The sequence below is a fragment of the Colias philodice genome, chromosome 15 (genome assembly GCF_061535455.1).
Source record: "Colias philodice isolate Cphi_HAF_F1 chromosome 15, ilColPhil1 Martin Lab GWU primary, whole genome shotgun sequence".
NCBI classification, from domain to species: Eukaryota; Metazoa; Arthropoda; class Insecta; order Lepidoptera; family Pieridae; genus Colias; species Colias philodice.
This window is the reverse complement of record NC_143100.1, coordinates 4,694,998-4,714,079: the sequence shown is the minus strand read 5'-3', so window position 1 is coordinate 4,714,079 and position 19,082 is coordinate 4,694,998. Positions and strand designations below refer to the sequence as shown.

General features: G+C 40.0%; 1 protein-coding gene across 1 annotated transcript; it reads right to left on the bottom strand.

The window, feature by feature from the left end:
- Positions 1-791: 791 nt before the first annotated feature.
- On the bottom strand, positions 792-18,924 carry LOC149482168 (uncharacterized). The gene is made up of 12 exons (XM_089704195.1): positions 18,323-18,924; positions 17,929-17,961; positions 17,787-17,852; positions 17,315-17,709; positions 15,389-15,526; positions 10,358-10,481; positions 10,118-10,201; positions 9,916-9,973; positions 9,643-9,747; positions 2,891-3,040; positions 1,784-2,062; positions 792-1,396 (listed from the first exon to the last, which is right to left on the bottom strand). Exons 1-11 carry the CDS (start codon positions 18,398-18,400, stop codon positions 1,791-1,793), a joined length of 1,503 nt encoding a protein of 500 aa, XP_089560321.1. The 5' UTR covers positions 18,401-18,924; the 3' UTR covers positions 792-1,396; positions 1,784-1,790.
- Positions 18,925-19,082: the final 158 nt, after the last annotated feature.

Below are 19,082 nucleotides of genomic sequence, written 5' to 3'. Positions count from 1 at the left end.
CAATGCCTTGAAAAATACAGACATTGTAATCGCAGCCAGTGGGTCCCCCGAGAAACATGGCATAACTGAAAAAGAGAGATTCAATCGAAATGCTGAATTTATCAGAAGATTGTGTCTGAAAATAGCTAAATTACGACCAATGCCATTCGTAGGAATAACAACTGAACCATTAAATACTCTCGTGCCTATGGCGTCCGAATTATTGAGAAACCACGGAGATTACAACCCGAAGAAACTATTCGGAATAACAGCCGTGGGTGCAATGCGAGCGCAAGCTTTATACGCTTCGGAAAACAATTTCAATCCAGATGAGTGTATTGTCCCAGTCATTGGTGGGCATTCTGAAAAAACGCTCCTGCCTTTAATCTCTCAATCAAAACCCCAATGTGAAATGGATGAAAAGAAAGTTCGGGAATTTGTCAATAAAGTTCGCAAAGTTGGTGAATTTAGCACGAACTCGAAGAAGGGTTGGTCACCTACACTTTCCGTCGCATACGGAGCTATGTTGTTCACGCAAGGAGTTCTAGATGCTTTAGATGGCAGATTGGCCAAAGTAAACGCGCTTGTTGAAAACAATGATTTTGGTACTTCTTTTTTCTCTGGTCTGGTCAACATCGATCAAAACGGATTTTGCGAAATGAAAAGATACACTAGTATCACGCAACTTGAATGTAACTTATTAGAACAAAGTATTATCGAATTAAGAAAAGACGTAACAAGGGGCAAAAAAATATTAGAACTTGCATAAATTTTCAATTTAGAAGTGTATCCAAATAAATAAAAATACAATATACCAACGTATACGTTTTATTGACGTAAAACCCTGGATTCACAAAAAGTAACATTAAAGGAAAACTTAATCATATCACAGAGAATTAATTACATTCATTAATTACCAAATCATTCACATTTTGTACTACACATAAGTCTACAAAGATATACAATAATAATACTTATTTCTAATTAGTTAAGAAATACTTGAACACTTTTTATACTTATTTAATTTTGGTTTATAATGTATTCTACCCTTAAATGTGATCCAAAAATAACATTCTGTATTGGATTTATGGAATAATTTGATTAACTAAAAATAAAGCCATTCTTAAGAAATTGGACATTTGTTCATTTGACCCTTTTGAATTTTTCTATAATATCATTTGAGAATATCCTATCATTTGATTTAACCAAAACAACATTATTTAATCACGATCCCAAGAACTATAAAAAAACAATATTCGAGACGATATGTTGCAATAAAATCAACTATAATACAAATTGGTTTATCAAAATAAGTACATATAAGTATAATAAACTGCTACACTCCATAACAAGACAATGACAAATCAACAACATTTAACACATCTTAAATTATATGTATACTGGCTAACTTTATTACCTGAAATAAATAGAAAAAAGAAGGATTATTATTTATTATTCACAATAATATAAATAAACACTCCAATTTTCGTCTTTAGTCTGCTCACGAGCACATATTCATTATTATTTTTATTGTGAGAAACATTATTATCAGCTATTTATGAAAATAATCCTTATAGCATTAGGACATCGTTTCGCGCAAAGTTTATTATCAGTACTAAAGTACCTTGTCGCTAGCATACGCGTCATGAAATAACTTGGAATAGAAATAATTAACGTAGAGGAACAAATAAATATTATTTAACTTACTTGAATAGAACTCAAGGCCAAATCTACTTAAATATAAATGTACCTAATTATATTTAGATTGTATATAAAATCCAAAAATCTACATAAAAACACCCACCTAAAAATCATTCTTCATTGCTTTTACTAACTTCACTCCCAGATTCGCTGGCGCTCGTTGAATGAACACTGATTGAGGTTTCCTTGAACTGGCTGATAAAGTCAAGAAGCTTCTGGAGGTTTCTTTGCGTTTTTATTTGGTCCGCCAACAGTTGCCGCTTCTCAGCATTGTGTTCGTCGAGATTCTCTTTCAAAGTTGCCGCTCGCGCTTCCAGCTTCCGTAACTCCACGCACAGTTCTATGTTTTTCTCTTGTAGTCGTTTACGCTCCGCTAATTTATCTGAAAAGATAATAGAGGATTCAAATAGGATATAATATAAAAAATACAAAAGTCGTTAAAATGACGCGCGTTAGGTCCTGCGTTTGTCAACAGCACGAGCGGCGCATACGTGACAAACTGGTTAGTTGACACACGGTGTATGCTTGTAGTAATGTAACGCGATCGGCGCGTAAGCTTTGCCTGTGTTGTTTTCTTTTATCTTGTGGTAGAGGTGCCCGTGAAGGATGTATAGTTCAACCGGCGTGCGCTCCTGCGCTCTACATCTATCTACTCTTATCAGTAAGTATAACAGTACGGATGGCGAATATGCAGCAGCACTGCAGCTACACGCTCTACACACCGCGCACTCCGCGCACGGCCCAGCGGCGCGGCACATACCAGTGTACAGGTGCGCGCTGGGTGCGGGCGCGGCGGCGCACGCGGGCTCGGGCAGCGGCGCGCGGCACGCGGCGCAGCGCCCCTCCGCGCCGCAGCCCGTGTGCTGCCACACCGCGCACTCCGCGCACGGCCCAGCGGCGCGGCACATACCAGTGTACAGGTGCGCGCTGGGTGCGGGCGCGGCGGCGCACGCGGGCTCGGGCAGCGGCGCGCGGCACGCGGCGCAGCGCCCCTCCGCGCCGCAGCCCGTGTGCTGCCACACCGCGCACTCCGCGCACGGCCCAGCGGCGCGGCACATACCAGTGTACAGGTGCGCGCTGGGTGCGGGCGCGGCGGCGCACGCGGGCTCGGGCAGCGGCGCGCGGCACGCGGCGCAGCGCCCCTCCGCGCCGCAGCCCGTGTGCTGCCACACCGCGCACTCCGCGCACGGCCCAGCGGCGCGGCACATACCAGTGTACAGGTGCGCGCTGGGTGCGGGCGCGGCGGCGCACGCGGGCTCGGGCAGCGGCGCGCGGCACGCGGCGCAGCGCCCCTCCGCGCCGCAGCCCGTGTGCTGCCACACCGCGCACTCCGCGCACGGCACCAGAAGCGAAGGCACGTCTGCAATACCAATAAACATATTAATGCCGTTGACAATAGCATATTATGTGTTCCGTTTGACGTCCGTAGTCCATTACGAGAGTACATCGCCTTTTTCCCCGTGAAGTCGCTAGATGGTGCTAGTTTTAAGCCCGTCACGTGGTACCGCCGCCAGCGCCGCGAGTGGTGGGGGCAAAACTCACCACAGTCCCAGCAAGCCACCAGAAATATTCTCATTGTTGCGTCGTTTTTCAAACCGTACGCAAGTCGTTAGATTATATGTAATTTTAAAATACTTTATTTTAAATTACATATATACATAATTTAAATTTAAATAATAATTTTATACGAACCTTCGAGATTGAAGTAGAAAGTTCAGTTTTTTCTTTTTAAATAGTTTTTATTTAAGTCCGTTACGTTTCATAGTGAAATGAATATTCAAGTGTTACCTGCGTTATCGTTATTTCAAACGAATAACGAAAATCGGATTTATTTGAAGTATAAATCTGCAACCACGAGCGTGGCATCGCGACCATAAGTCTATAGCGCAGGCCAAGGGCCTACCGAATCGTGTCGAGCGTCATAACAGCGCGTTTTCTACGTGTTCCGAGCTGAGTTCTTTTTGTTCGGGGTCCAGCGACGACGAGGAGCCGCCGCAGCGTGTATGGCGCCGCCAGCGCGCGTTCAGCCGCTCGTGTGCAGGTTTGAGATTTTGTCTCAACACGGTGAGTCATGTTATTAATACATTATACGTGATTTACGATGATTTCAATACAAATCTTTCAACGTTAATGGTTATTACTGGATGTTACGCCTTAGATAACCTATTTTCACAAATATCGGTTTTAAGATAGTTAGTATATTAATTGCCGAAAGCAGATTCGAAAAGTGTTTCGAACTTTTGATTTTATTCCTCCTTGAATCGTATTCGCTACGCGAACATTCTAAATGTATGTGAATTGTGCCTTCCTTTTCCGAATTGAGGGTAGATATCAAAAACGAATTCTTAATCTCGTTAGATTAGAAAATTCATCCGATACGAGTCGAATCAAGTAGAATGTATTTGCCTATATCTTGTAAGCACAATAGAAATAGGTAAATTATTACGAATTCTTACAAATATATTAATAATTTTTGCCTGACGCATTAAATTAGTCCGCGACTCTGTGCCTAATTACTGCTAAATTTAAATGCGACTTCTATTCTCTATACAAATAAAGTTAAGAATTAATAGAGATGCTTTGAAGGGGATTATTGATAAGTTTAAATTCATATAAAATTCCTCCCGCTGGGGAAAGAATTTTTAACTTTCCTACTAACATGATTAGTAGCATATGCAGATAGGCGGATTTGATAAGTTGGTTTAAAACTCGTCACAATCAGTTTTTACCAGTACATGCAATAACCGTTAAGATCGACTTTTTAAGTCGTTTCAAATCATTTCATGAATACTAAAGTTAGAATCAGGAAACACCAAAAGAATAAAAAAGGGGGGGGGGGAGATTTTCAACAAATAAAAGCTCAAATTAATCTCGTCACCCTCGAATACCATGTAATTCGAAAACCAGCCATAGTTTTCACTTAAGAGGTAATAATACTTATTTATTCTTTAACTCTTGACATCATACTTTATGTCTTTGAAGATTCAAGTCACTATTGAAAATCAGGGGTTCGTCAAACGAACACCATGACTATTGTTAATCACCCCTTTTCATAATTAAGAAAAGCAAGTTCTGCAAATACAGAGTAATTTTCAATTTCACACCCACTGTTAACTGTGACATGACATACTCAACATAAGATCATAAATTTTTGTATTTGCGAGGCTATCGACTACCCGTACGTATCGACGCCTCCTATATCTTTGTATCACTATTGTATACCATATCGATATTATAATTATAAATACATCATAAACGAAGGTCAATTACTTAAGATAACGTATCAGCCCTTCGGGCTAGCGTCAGCTCAAAGAATGTTTGCAACAGTCACAAACTGGACTGCTGAAGAACCAAGGGACTGTGGCCTTTACTTGGTGATCTACATGGGCAATGATTTGCGTTCACCAGAACAGCATGCACACCACATTGAAATGAAATGAAATGAAAGGATTTATTTTGCAAGAAATGTGAAAAATTTACATATGTTATATTGTTTCATTATTCCGCACAAATCGTCAATTGATTGGCTTGCAGAGACTTTGGAATTACAATTCAACTCAATTCAATTCGAAATGAAAGTTCGTCTCTAACCTACTTTGGAATATCAATCCGATAGAATCTATTCTGACACCCGAGCGTTGCTAAGATTTTCTACGAATGGTTTGGAGCACGGAAGCAAATTTGAAATTGGCGATGGAAATTAAATTGAAAGTGTCAGTGCCTTAAAACAGGCTTAATAGCAGGCAGTTGGTCCCTCAAGCAGGCATACCACCTCTTAGGGTTTCTCAACTTTGCAACCTTCATCACCCTCCGGGGAAGGATGCACTGCCGCATGCTATAGCGCCAAGGGAACGCCTCTCGGGGCTTATTACCTTTGCAACCTTCATCACCCTCCGGGGAAGGATGCACTGGCGCACGCTGCAGCGCTACAGAAACGCCTCACAGGCTTATCACTTTTGCAACCTCTATCACCCTCCGGGTAAGGATGCACTAGAGCACGCTGCAGCGCTACACGAACGCCCCACGGGCTTATTATTATTTTTGCAACCTCCATCACCCTCCGGGGATGGATGCAGTGGCGCAGCACGCTGCAGCGGTACAGGAACGCCTCTCAGGCCTTTTATTTGAAACCTTCATCACCCTCCGGGGATGGAAGCACTTACGCACGCTGCAGCGCCACAGGAACGCCTATCAAGGTTTGTCATCGTTGCAAATTTTATTACCCTCCGGGGAAGGATGTACTGACACACGCCATAGCGCTACAGGAACGCCTCTTAGGGCTAATCAACTTTGAAACCCTCCGGGGAAGAATGAACTGCCGCTCTTGTTAAAGATCTAGTTCAAAAACATCTTTTAAAAGCAAGTAAGTGAAAAAACAAGTATAATATCTACCAGCCGTATCCAATTCACAGGATAGTCTTGGCAGTGAAGGAAAGGACCTTGGACCCAGTGTCATTGAAATGTTTGCAGTAATAGCTTTCCTAATCTTGACTGTCGAGGTAGTAAGAAAAAATTTCAAAGGCAGAACGAAATCTCTTTGACAAGAGTTATTAGTTTGAACACTTCACAACCTTCTAGGGCTGTACAGCTAGGAAGCCGAATTCTCGCGCAATGGCACCGGCTCCTAATACAACGTGCTCGAACAGTCGACACAAACATTTCCATTCAGAGGGGAATTCTACAAATAAATTTTGATCACAGCTCAAACAGCTTACGTTATTTCAAGTAAGACAGTCTTAAACAACCGGCTCTATTGCCTCGAGTTCATTATAATAGTACCCAAGTGGAAGAAACCCTCTTTGCACCTAGACCGCAAGAGGCGTGCTACTATCAGGATAAGTCCTCTCAATCGTTCACTGACAAACACGCACAGGTTCAGCTCCAACGCAAATACAGAACCTACAGCTGAAAGTCTGGCTCATTTTGAATAGGTCAACCTGTTGTACACCTTGATGGACAGCTTAAAAAAAAAAAAAAACATACATAGACTGCTGGTGACCACTGACCAGGCTATAAAAGGATGCTAAATACTTAGCTAAATTATGTATAACTGACGGTTTAGTACACTATTCTTATACATAAAATCAGTCAGTTTGTATTAAAATAAAATTATATTAAAATTTCATTTGATCATTTAAGCAAATATTAATTACCTTAGGGTATTTCCTTAGCTAGAACAAATCTTTCAAAATTACAAATCCGGAAGGCAAGGAAGGTTATTCAAAAACTCTTATCGAGATATTTTTAAAATAAATCAGCATAATAAAAATAATTATTTGACTATGTGATTTATAAAATTAATAAAAAATTGTTTGCATTTATTAACGCGCAGCTACTATACTGTGATTACTGTTATTAGCTTTTGGACGTGTTCTCTATTTATTCCTGTTTACATTGCAATTCAAAACAATGGGTCGAGAGTGAAGACGCGTTTACCTCGCATTCCGCAAGTTAGCTAAATTATTGTCACATATTATGTAAATATGAATCCAGTTTCAAGCGCATTTTCCAATCCATAAGGCGCTGACTCCACGAGCGAGAGAATCGCGACGAGTCCGCCCTTATATCGTCGGATAATCTCCACGAACGAGCGATAATTCCGCCGCGTATCGTCGCGAGTTGTAACGGAATCGCAGCGTTTCCGCGGCGACTCTTAACGGTATAGTCACGTTTCCTTGAAGAGAACTACGAGAAGTTGAAGAATGACGCTGCGTTAGACAGCGCGCCCGCTGCGCGCTCGTCGCGAGTGCGAGGCGTGCCCGCTGCTGGTCGCGGCGGGCAAGCGACGATGTAATGACGTTTCGCGCGCTCATTGCCACTCGTCGCATCGCGGCGATAATATCGCCGTGTGGAGACGGTTCCATAGAGAGTGTATAGAAATACGTGGCACGACGATAATATCGCCGCGATTTTCTCGCTCGTGGAGTCAGCGCCTTAGAGGTTCTCTGACTAATCTGTTTATTACTACACAGCATCCGGTGAGACCAGCTACAGCGGCTATCATTGGTGGCAGGGTAAAGTGAGCTCTTTTAGAGTCGAGTTTGAAATCTGGGTAATGTTACATAGTTATATGTAGTAGCATCATCAATCTATTTGGAGAAATATCTAGTTATATCTAGCTATGTTTATAAACATTATTATTTACGTACATATTTTTAAAGAATATAATAAATTCGATCACAAGGTGGCATTCGAACCCCCGTCTTTCCGCCACATGGTGGAATTATTATTATATTATTGTCGTAGTGTATCTAATACTAATCAAAATAGAAGTCATTAGTAATCACTAGACATCGGATTATATGCATTTGCATATTTGCATATGCAAATGCATAAAACTCTCCAATTACGGCGTTAGTGCATATTTTAGCCTTTTTCCCCAATCGCGCATATTTCGTTAAGTAGCGGGAGTTTTGATTGGTCGACTAACCTTAATTAACCAATCAGAACGCTCAGCGAGTAAAAAAACCCTATTTTGGCATGGTAAAATAGCAAAAAATTACAAAATGGGCTCCATTTTAAGTAAATTATGAGCCATTCAAAATAGGGCTAGATTACCCTTTTGGGGCTAAAAACTTAAAACACGGGTTGAATTCCAAAAAAGGGCTAGATTTAGCCCGGAAAAGTCTAAAGTGGCAACACTGGGCTCGCGGGTGATAAACGTCACAAATTTGCGCTCGAAAATTTGGTAAAAATGCTTAATTGTATATTGGCACAAAAACTATGCTTAATTTCAAGAAAATTTCACTGTTTTTGTACAATCTTTGATTAAATATATAAAAATAATAAAGGTTTTTTGATTTTGTATTGTGCATATTTTAGGCATATCGGTCGTTTTTAGTGCATATTTCGGCCTTTTTTAGTGCATATTTGCATGCATATTTTGCCATTTTGTTAGTGCATATAATCCGATGTCTAGTAATCACAATCGAGATTTTTCAGCCTACTAAGGTTTAAGTGCATATTATACTGATTAAAATGTTGACAAGATATACTTGAAGTATATTTATGGATGTATTTTATGCATGGTATTGAGACAAATTTTCAATAATTATCAAAGTCATGATTTTATACATTATATACTTTGTTTATAGGATGTATATAAGCTTTTTGGGGCATTACTCTATCACATTGTTGCATCTTATTTATCAAGCCACCAGGAGATATCAAACAACTCTCTCATAATGGACTACGGACGTCAAACGGAACACATAATATATAAATTTTACCTTAAAATAAAATTTGTATTATGTTTCCTAAGACGTCCGTAGTCCAGATAAGGTCTTCCTGGTGTTATTTTTGCACCATTCATTCCGTATCATTTATGAGACGAACAATGAGAATATTTCTGGTGGCTTGCTGGGACTGTGGTGAGTTTTGCCCCCACCACTCGCGGCGCTGGCGGCGGTACCACGTGACGGGCTTAAAACTAGCACCATCTAGCGACTTCACGGGGAAAAAGGCGATGTACTCTCGTAATGGACTACGGACGTCTTAGGAAACATAATACAAATTTTATTTTAAGGTAAAATTTATATATTAAAAGCGCATCAAAAAATGTCCAAGCGTCGTTGAAAAGATTCATTCAAATTTATACCCTATTTTGTTGCAGTAATGCTCAAAATCGATTGCATGCGTTCCTTAGAAAAGTCTGCCTCATATGCTCATAGGCAGAGTTTTGCTGCCGACAGCCTAGATGTTTATTGTACGTTACGTCGTGTACATGATTTAGGCACAAATTATTCAGATTCTGTTCCAAATTGAAAATATTTTCTCGACGGAACTATGTGATTGAATTAATAATTTTTAAAATATATTATTACTGTATCCTTCTTCTGTTTACTAAACTTGAATAAAACTACAAAAATATAAAAAATATTCCATTTCAATTTTTTACGCACCGATATCTATCCTACTATTTAATTTTTAGTGCAAACTTTTTGATGTAAATTAAAATCTTACCATTTCTTCCGCAGCCATGACAAACTTTTTTAGTTGGTGAATAAACTGGCTCAACTGACAGACCAGCTGGTAGAGTTGCCATCCAGGCTGGTTTGTTTCCCCAACCTAGAATTAAAAAAAATAATAATTTAATCTGCTATTGTCAAAAATTATGCAATCAAGACATGAAAAAGTTATAGTGTACTTCTCAAAGTATAATACACAAATATTCCTAAAAATTTCACAACTCAAACAAAAAATATCAGTAATATGTAAGAAAAAATTATTATTTACCTTTATTATCTGTTGATGACCCTGATGGAGATCCTTCACGGGATGACTTATTCTGATTCTGTGAAACAATGTACGGACAATTTTACTAGCACAATAAAGTGGCCCATCATTATTATTTTACATTAAATGCAACAAATTTTAATTCAAAGTATGTATATTTTAATGATAACAAAATAACTTAATAAAGTAATCTCCAGTATACCTGCTTGCGAAGTTTGGCTGATCGCGTTTGTGGTGGATCACTATGGTTCTGTAGATATGGGTATTGGTTTAACTTCTTCCGTTTCTGAAATAGCACAAAAAATAATTATGCACTTTTTTTATCAAAATATCTACATATTATAATAAAACAAAAATATATTATATTTGGTATTAAAATTTGTGCTGAATCATTATTAGATATTCATCAAGTTAGGTTGAGAAAAAAAAATATTTTTCTTACAGGAACCATTTCATAATTGCCATAAACAAATTCATTTCTATTTGCGCCAGCAGCCCTTTTGCGGTTTTCGTTTATTCTTTTCTCCATTATTTCTTTTTGGATTGGTGTCACCAATCCAATAAGCCTGGAAATAAAAAACCCTTCAGTTAGATAATATTTAAAACTTCATAATGAATTGGTTCATTGAGAAAATGTAATAATAATCAATGATTATTAAATTTTTTATGCATGTTGTGAACAGAATACATCAATGCAATAATATAAAAATTAATGTCCCCCATATATGCGTGTAATATACTATGTAGTTTAATCTATAAATTACTCAATGTACAGACTATGTATAATATATGTTAAAGCGTGGTTGTATTACGTAATTAAATACTGATACAATATTTCTTAGACATCTTCACTCGAACAAAGTCGGTACGAGAATGACTCGCAGCAGCAAGGGTCTTCACACACGCGGCCTCCGTTAGGAGGCTGCGTGGGGGATGCTGTTCAGGACGATTCGTCCTCTGCAGCAGGTGTATGGCGCCGCCCGCTAATACGGGCGGGTTACTGGGAGGACGAATCGCCCTGTTTGGGAATAAAAGTGTTAGTTATTTGGGGCACAGTATAGGAGACTGTGCCCGACTTTGAAACCTTTAATCTTTTCGCATTTTGCGATGACTCAACCGACCTGTGTTTAGTTTTTCGAGCCCGGCTTAAACTTGTGTTTAAGCCAGGGACGGACAGGGAACCCGGGAGCGACACAAAACCGATGGGAGCGGTAGGAGGCGCCAATTGCGCGTGGGAGTGGACGGTGGAGTGGCTGGGTACGTTGTGTACCGACTGTGTAGGAGTTATGCAGGGTGAGGCGACAGACGGCGCGATAGAGAGCGCCGTCGCAGGCGGGGCTTGCGTGGGTGGGGGCGTTGTTAGGGATTGCGCTATTTGCGCGTGGGAATAGGTTTGGTAGGAGGGAATAGTAAGGGGCGCACAGAGTGCGTGGGCGGTAGGTGGCGCTGGAAGCGCGGTATGGGGCGCCGGCATTGTTTGCAATGCCGGTGGTGAGGACGGCGTGTTCGCCTTAGGAGAGGGGGGTGGTAGTAGGTCGCGCGGATTTGGACGACGCGACCCGGGAATGGCGCGGTGCGGAGCAATCTCTCGGAGATGATCATGAGAGGAAGCGTCCGCCCGCGAGAACATATTTTGGGAGAGACGAAGGATAAACTCATCCAGTGTTTCTACACCGAGATCGCTACGTATTAGCTCGTTTCTCACATACCTCGGCGCACCGACGATAGCGCGTAATGCGAGTGACTGCCGCGCGCGCATTCTGCGGCGCAGGCTTTCACACACATACACATACCAGGCGGGCGCGGCGTACGTGAGGAGCGGCCGTAGGTAGGTTTTATAAACGCTTACCTTTATACGCAGCGGGAGTTCGGAGTATAACACCGGACGGAGTATTGCGTGGGCGGCCTTGCACTTGTTGATTACCTGCTTCACGTGGCTGTTAAAGCGAAGCCGGCAATCAATAGTTACACCTAGGTAAAGGACGGTATCGGACCATGGGATCTGCTCACCAGCCAGAGTGAGTTGGTGGGAGGGAGTCAAACCACCGAACCGAATCACCTGTGTCTTTCGCGCGTTAACAGATATCCGCCAACGATCGAAATACGCAGGCAACTCATCAAGCCAGCGTTGCGCCTTAACCATCGCATGCGTTGTATTCAACGATGCGGCGATTAAAGCTACATCGTCGGCGTATAGCGCGAGGATTTGATTAGAATTTGGCGCGGGGGAGGGGAAGTCATCTGTGTAGGCGGAGTATAGCGCGGGCGATAAACAGCTGCCCTGCGGGACACCCGCCTGCACAGAGTGGTTTCGGGAAATGGCGGGGGACACGGAAACGTGAAAGGAGCGGTCCGTGAGGAAGGAGTGCAATATCCTCACGAGCCGCGCGGGGCATTGGGTAGTGGTAAGGATCTTATATATAAGACCCTCGTGCCAGACGCGGTCGAAAGCCTTTTCGATATCTAGGAATATTGCGACCGCTCTCTCATTCCTGTTCAAGGCGGAGCTAACATGGTGCAATACTCTAGATACCTGAAGGGTGGTACTGTGTGCCGGGCGAAAGCCGAATTGCTCAGCGCGCGGCGACACGTACGGACGCAGCATAGGCAGCAGTAGTGACTCGAACACCTTGGAGACTGTGCTCAACAAGGTGATGGGTCGATAACTGCCCGCTAAGGAGGCATTCTTGCCGGGTTTCGGGATCATTATTACGCGACCGGTTTTCCACACTGAAGGGAAATGACCGGCGCGTAATATACCGTTAAACAGCCGCGACAAAGCCGCGACTGTTTTACGGGGGAGGTGGCGAAGGGATTCGTTCGTCACGCCGTCCTCACCGGGCGCTTTGCGCAACTTTGTACGCGAAATCGCACGGCGGACGGCGGACGGGGAGGTGAAGAATACTTCCTCAGCGGGCGGTATCGGTGATGCTAGAAAACCTGATAGGTGTTCGTTCACCACTGCTGCGTGGGCGGCGCTCGACGGCGTCAGGGGGTTCGGCTGAAAAACTTGTGCCAAATGTTCGGCGAACAAGTCAGCGCGACCCTGAGGGGCGTATATACAGGGTGTAATCGTTAAGTGTGCACAAGCGATTATTCCGTAACTATTGCAGATATCAAAAAACTTTAAACTGATATCGAAGGTACTTAACCTAATGAGTAAAATGGCCATAATAAATTTTTAAAAATAAAACGAGAAATAACCAAAAATGTTACATTAAACGCTCCCATACAATTTATTTCCCATACATTTTGTATTCATAGTAGATTTTCGAAGTGACGTCCTTATTGTGCAATACAATGAGGAGGTCTATTTACAGTTTCTAAATGAACTTCCCTCCAAATTTGCGAAGTAATTAAAGCAGAAAACCAAAAAAAACAAAAAAAAAGCTAAAATCTTTCATATTAAATGTATAGGTTGATCCAAAAGTAATGATAATTGGGTATTTCCTGTGCACATAAAAATATAATATAAATGTTTTATGCTTGCTCATGTAATCACTAAGTTATCACAAAAAAATTATATCTACAGGCCACGTTTCCAAGTATTAACATTAATTTTAATGTGAACAGTGCGAGCCAGAATGTTTCCCGACGAAAAGAATAAACAACGATTCGACATTTAGAGGGTGAATTTCTAAATTTTTAATGAGATCAGGATAATTTTTTGTCACGATTTGTGACCATGGGCGTTACCTGGGTTCACCATGTTTATGCTGAAACCAAGAAACAATCAATGGCCTGGATGCGAGCTTCCAAAGTGACGGTGAAGATTTTCAAAGTGAAAATTAGTGGGATAGATTAAAGCCGTAGTTTTTTGGGACGCTGAAGAAATGTGGAATATTTTAAGAAGGTAGCCACTACTACACAGGGCTCTTACTACACAGACCAAATTAAAAGATTGCGGGTAGGTTAGTAAGAAAAAGAGACATGGCAAACTTTGGTCTTGAATGTTGGTTCACCAAGACAACGCACCAGATCACAAAGCGTCAGTTGCGATGGCTGCCAATCAAAAATCGGCATTGAAAATGCTTGAACACCCACCCTGTTTGTAAGATCTAGCTCCTAGTTAATTCTATCTCTTACCTTGGCACAAGAAACACCGTCGATACAAGAAATTTTAAGACGACAGCGAAGTGATGGCCGATTTTGAGGGGTTTTTGTAGATGAAGTCAAAGTTTTTTTTTCTAAGTTAAGGAAAAAAAATATCGAAGTATATTATCTAGTTAGAAGACTATCTAGAGAAATACATAATTATTTTAACTGTAATGTTAACCTTGTTTAATATTGATTATCATTACTTTTGGATCAACCCATGTACATGGGATATTCATATCTCATACTAAATGTATGGGAGGGTTTAAAGTTAATTTTTTAGATATTTCTCGTATTATTTTTTAAAATTTATTATGGCCATTTTACTCATTAGGTTAAGTACTTTCGATATCAGTTTAAAGTTTTTTGATATCTGTAATAGTTACGGAATAATCGCCTGTGCACACTTAACGATTACACCCTGTATAATTACCCGCGGAATCGGTGAGTGGGCGCGCGGGGGCGGTTGAGGATTTAAGCCTGCGACAGAGGTTGTGGAGCGAGGGCCAGTCCTCGGCGGCCGAGTCGATCGCACGGTGCCAGCCCTCGATCCTGTTCGCCTCAAGCGCATCGCTAACTTGCTCACGCAAACGAGCAAGTTGCCGCTTGAGGGTGGGACAGCGCGAATGCTGCCACTGCCGTCGCAGAGCTCGCTTCCTCTGGATAAGGGCTTTAATGTGAGAAGGAATAGGGGGGAGTATGGACGTGGACGGTTTGAGTGTCGTGGCCTGGGAAAGAGCGGACTTGAGTGCTTCATGCAAGTCATTTGCGAATATCTCCACGTCCTCGGCGCTTGAAACCGCGCGTGAGGGCGTGGAGCGCTCAAGCGTATTCGCAAATAACTCCCAATTAACACAGCGGCGGGAGTAGGATGGGGCAAGCGCGGAACTGTTTGCGGTGATCTCGACCAATACCGGCAGGTGGTCTGAGCCGAGATCATCCACAATAACAGTTTGCGTCATCGACTGGCGAATCACATTGTGAATCGTGAAGTCGATGACGTCCGCTTGGTGGGAGTCTGTACGAGGATAATGAGTAGGTTCGTTCTTAGACATCTTCACTCGAACAAAGTCGGTACGAGAATGACTCGCAACTGCATATGACCGTTATTTATAGGACGACTATTCGAGTGGCGTGACTGTGTGAGTCAGCGCAGGTGTTATTTGTGTTGTTTTGATCGTTATTTTGAATATGACATGTAATATTATTATTATTTGATAATTAAATGATTATTAATACTTTTATCCATTTGATTATTATAAAAATAATTAATTAAGTTCATCAATTGATTTACTTGTAAAATATAATTTTATCGTTAAATTAAACGCGCTAACATATATGCTACCACTAATGTAGTCACCAAACCAAATTATATTACCTCATGAAACCTTCTTTGGATATTGGCTCTCCCGGTTCAGGCAGAAGGGGTGGTGATGGAGCCGGTGATATCTCTGTATTTGGCGATGAATCTGAATCCGATCTATCTGGCCAATCATTGTCATCAAACTTTGTTCCCCTAAAAAAATAAATGAATGGTATGAACAAAAACAAATAAACATCACATTCCATAATGATGTTCAACATAATTAAAATTGTTGTTTTCTTTAAGAGCGAGCGCGCACGAGCAACTTTGTCTCCGCAACAATTTTGTCTCCGCAACTATTTTGTCTCTCCAGCCATGGGCTAGTATGAAAGTGCGCGTACGTAGCGACGCAACTCCCGGGAGACTTTTTTGTCCGCGGGTTCGGAGACAAGCCCGCGACGCAACTGTCGCCCTATCTATTGGTTTCAATGCAAGTGCGCGCACGGCGACAAAAATGTTGCCGGACGGAGGCCGCCGGCCAGTTGCCGCGTAACCGGCGTAGCGATAGTACGTATTTATGTCATCGTATTTATTCTCGTACTCGGTAGTTTTTAACCGACTTCAAAACAAAGGAGGAGGTTATCAATTCTGCCGGTATATTTTTTTATGTATGTACACCGATTACTCGGAGGTTTTTGAACCGGTTTACGTGATTCTTTTTTAGTTTGATGCGGAATGGTGTGGAATTGGTCCCATAAATTTTATTCGGATAAACCCAGTAGTTTTTATTATGTGAGCATTTTTGTCTGGTCTCGATGACTTAATTGAAATGTTGCAAGTAACTTTGATTCATTTCCAGGTAACCGATTGAGCTGAAATTTTGTATACGTATGTAAATTGGATAGCGATGAAACATTATTATGACATAGCGCTGATTTGATGATGGAAGCGGAAGGTGGCCATAGGAACTTAGTAATATATTGACTCAACTTTATCGAGTTTGGGCTCGTTTGATTCGTGTTGAAAAATAAACTAAAAAGTATTAAATAAAAATAACTTCGTTAAAAACAACCTACTTCAAAAACGGAAAAGTAAAAAATAAAAAAGTTTTGATATTATTCATTACTATGTACATATTATTTAGATGTGTTATTTACTATTTAGATGTGTTATTTGATGTCGGTGCACGGGCTTAATACTAAGTGCTTAGTGCTTGGCACCAACTTCAAACCTATTTAATAAATAGCACATCTAAATAATATTGTTTTTAATGAAGCTATTTTTATTATTAGTAGTTTTTCTGTCTATAGTAGAGCCATTTTAATAGGCATCATAGACAGTTCAACAAAATTCAGCAACATAATCTAGTAACTAGTAACGACGCCATAGAAAAATATGTTATTTCGTTTTACTTAACTTTTTTCAATTACGATTACATATCTATACTAATCTATACAAATATTATAAAGAGGAAAGGTTTGATTTTTTGTTTGTTTGTTTGTTTGTATGAATTGAATAGGCTCCGAAACTACTTGGCAGATTTGAAAAATTCTTTCACTGTTGGAAAGCTACATCATTTCTGAGTGACATAGGCTAGGTTTTATTATATAAAGAGGAAATGTATGTATGGTTTTCAGTTTTCACGCATAAACTACTGAACCGATTACAATGAAATTTAGCATACATATAGAGGGTAACTTGGATTAACACATAGGATAGGTTTTATCCCGGAAATCCCACGGGAATGGGAACTATGCGGGACAAGAGCACAGACCACAACCGTCTCTTCGAAATCCATGTTGATAAATGCAGAAAATTTTAAAGAAAAAGTTGCGTTGCTGTCGCTTTCGTGTGTGCATCGTTCAAAACTTTGCGAGGAGACAGCGACAGAGACAAAATAGTTGCCGGGCAACTAAGTTGCTCGTGCGCGCTCGCTCTAAATTTTACCTCTCTGTAGTTCTATGAATACATACTTTGTTAAATAAATACTTATATACTTACAAAAATACTTCCTTAACCTTGTTGAGAGCATTTTCAAAGTTACTCCTGTCGTTGTGTATTAAATTTTCCAACTGAGGAAAATTTCTTACAAAACTTTCTTTGTGTCTCTCATTTTCATTATTAGTTTCTTTTTCATGTGGTATAATATCATTTTCTATATCAGACTCATTATTCACATCATCTGTTAAATTCTCGGTTTTTATTTGGATTTCGTTTAACACTGAAGGTTTTAGTAGTGATGTGGTACGATTCCTATTGCGATATTGTAATTCATGGTCTCTTAATTGTTGAGCAATATAGTGATTGTCATTTTCAATACTGACTTGCTTATTTTTAGCTCTTAAGCGTTGTTGATACAATTCCAACTCTTTCCTCAGTCTATCAACCACCAATTTCTGAACAATAAAATATAAAAAAATATATATAATAGTTATGGTACAAATAACAATAATACTTAATAATAACAACTTACTTGAGCACGTCCAATGGCAACAATTTCTTTTTCAGCTTCACTAACTTTATTTTTCAGATGTATATTCTGAAAAGAAAAATGTATTACAATAAATAAGTGGTCTTCATATATTATTATATAGGTATATCTAAAATGAGCTTACGGTTTCATCTCCTTGGAGGCGTGCAACCCAAATCTAAAAATAAAAATATTCTATAAGTATGTATATAAGAGAAACCACAATAATTAAAAATTCACATTAATCTGACTGTTATTATTTTTTTCCTATATAAACCCACTTTATATACTGATAATTATTATGTAAACAATAACTTAGTTTACTACAAACAAACAACATTTATTCAAACACGTAAATAATATAATATTGATTCATCATGCAAAATATACAGTAAAAGTAATTATGTACTTGAATTTTGCTTGCTAAACAACCATTTTTACTTTCCGAAGTGTACTCACAACAAGTAGCTACGTACATAAAAATAAGATATTTAATATGAAAGGAAACTTGAAAGTACAACAGCTAAAACTTTAAATACCTGATGCACCCGTATAGCATTTTTTAAATCAGTTTGTGTTTTCCGAATATCTTCTTTTATTTCATTAGAAACTTCCATTGCATTCACCGAAGGTAATACAATTTGAAATGTCACTCCATAGCCACAATATAAATAATTCTTTACAAAAAAATTACAAGTTACAACCTTTGGTTTAACAAATTTTCAGTCACTAATTATATTATAGCGAATTAATACTCTGAAAGAATTAATTTTAACAAAGAAAGTTATCAAAAGTAGCAACCTTGTTATGAATTTAATTTCATGAGTGTCTATTATTTTTCTTAAACTTAATTAAACAAAATATATTTTCCCCATTTAGGTTGCGCACTCAATAGTATCGCACTAATTTAATTTGCAAAGGAGACATCAAGAAATTGAAGCAATATCAACAGCATTATTGTACAATTTTAGAAAATATTATTAGCATCTTTTGATATTACTTGCTCTGTGATCTTTTGTAATTTATCGCAACTCGAAAGTCGAAACTCGAAGTATTCGGAATAGCTATCGGCCAAGTTCGTCAAATTACGATTTCGGATTTCCTCGCGGATTTCCGCGATTTCCGACAAAACAAAAACCACAAACTATAAATGCGTACCACGAAAGAAGTCCCATACAGTCGTCGCCCCTGTCCCTGTCCGCGACGCTAAGGCCGCGTTTCCATCTGCAAGAATAGTTCCGCAAGAAATGTCCGACCAAGAAGCTTATATCTAAAGCGTCGTATTCACGGTCCATCTTG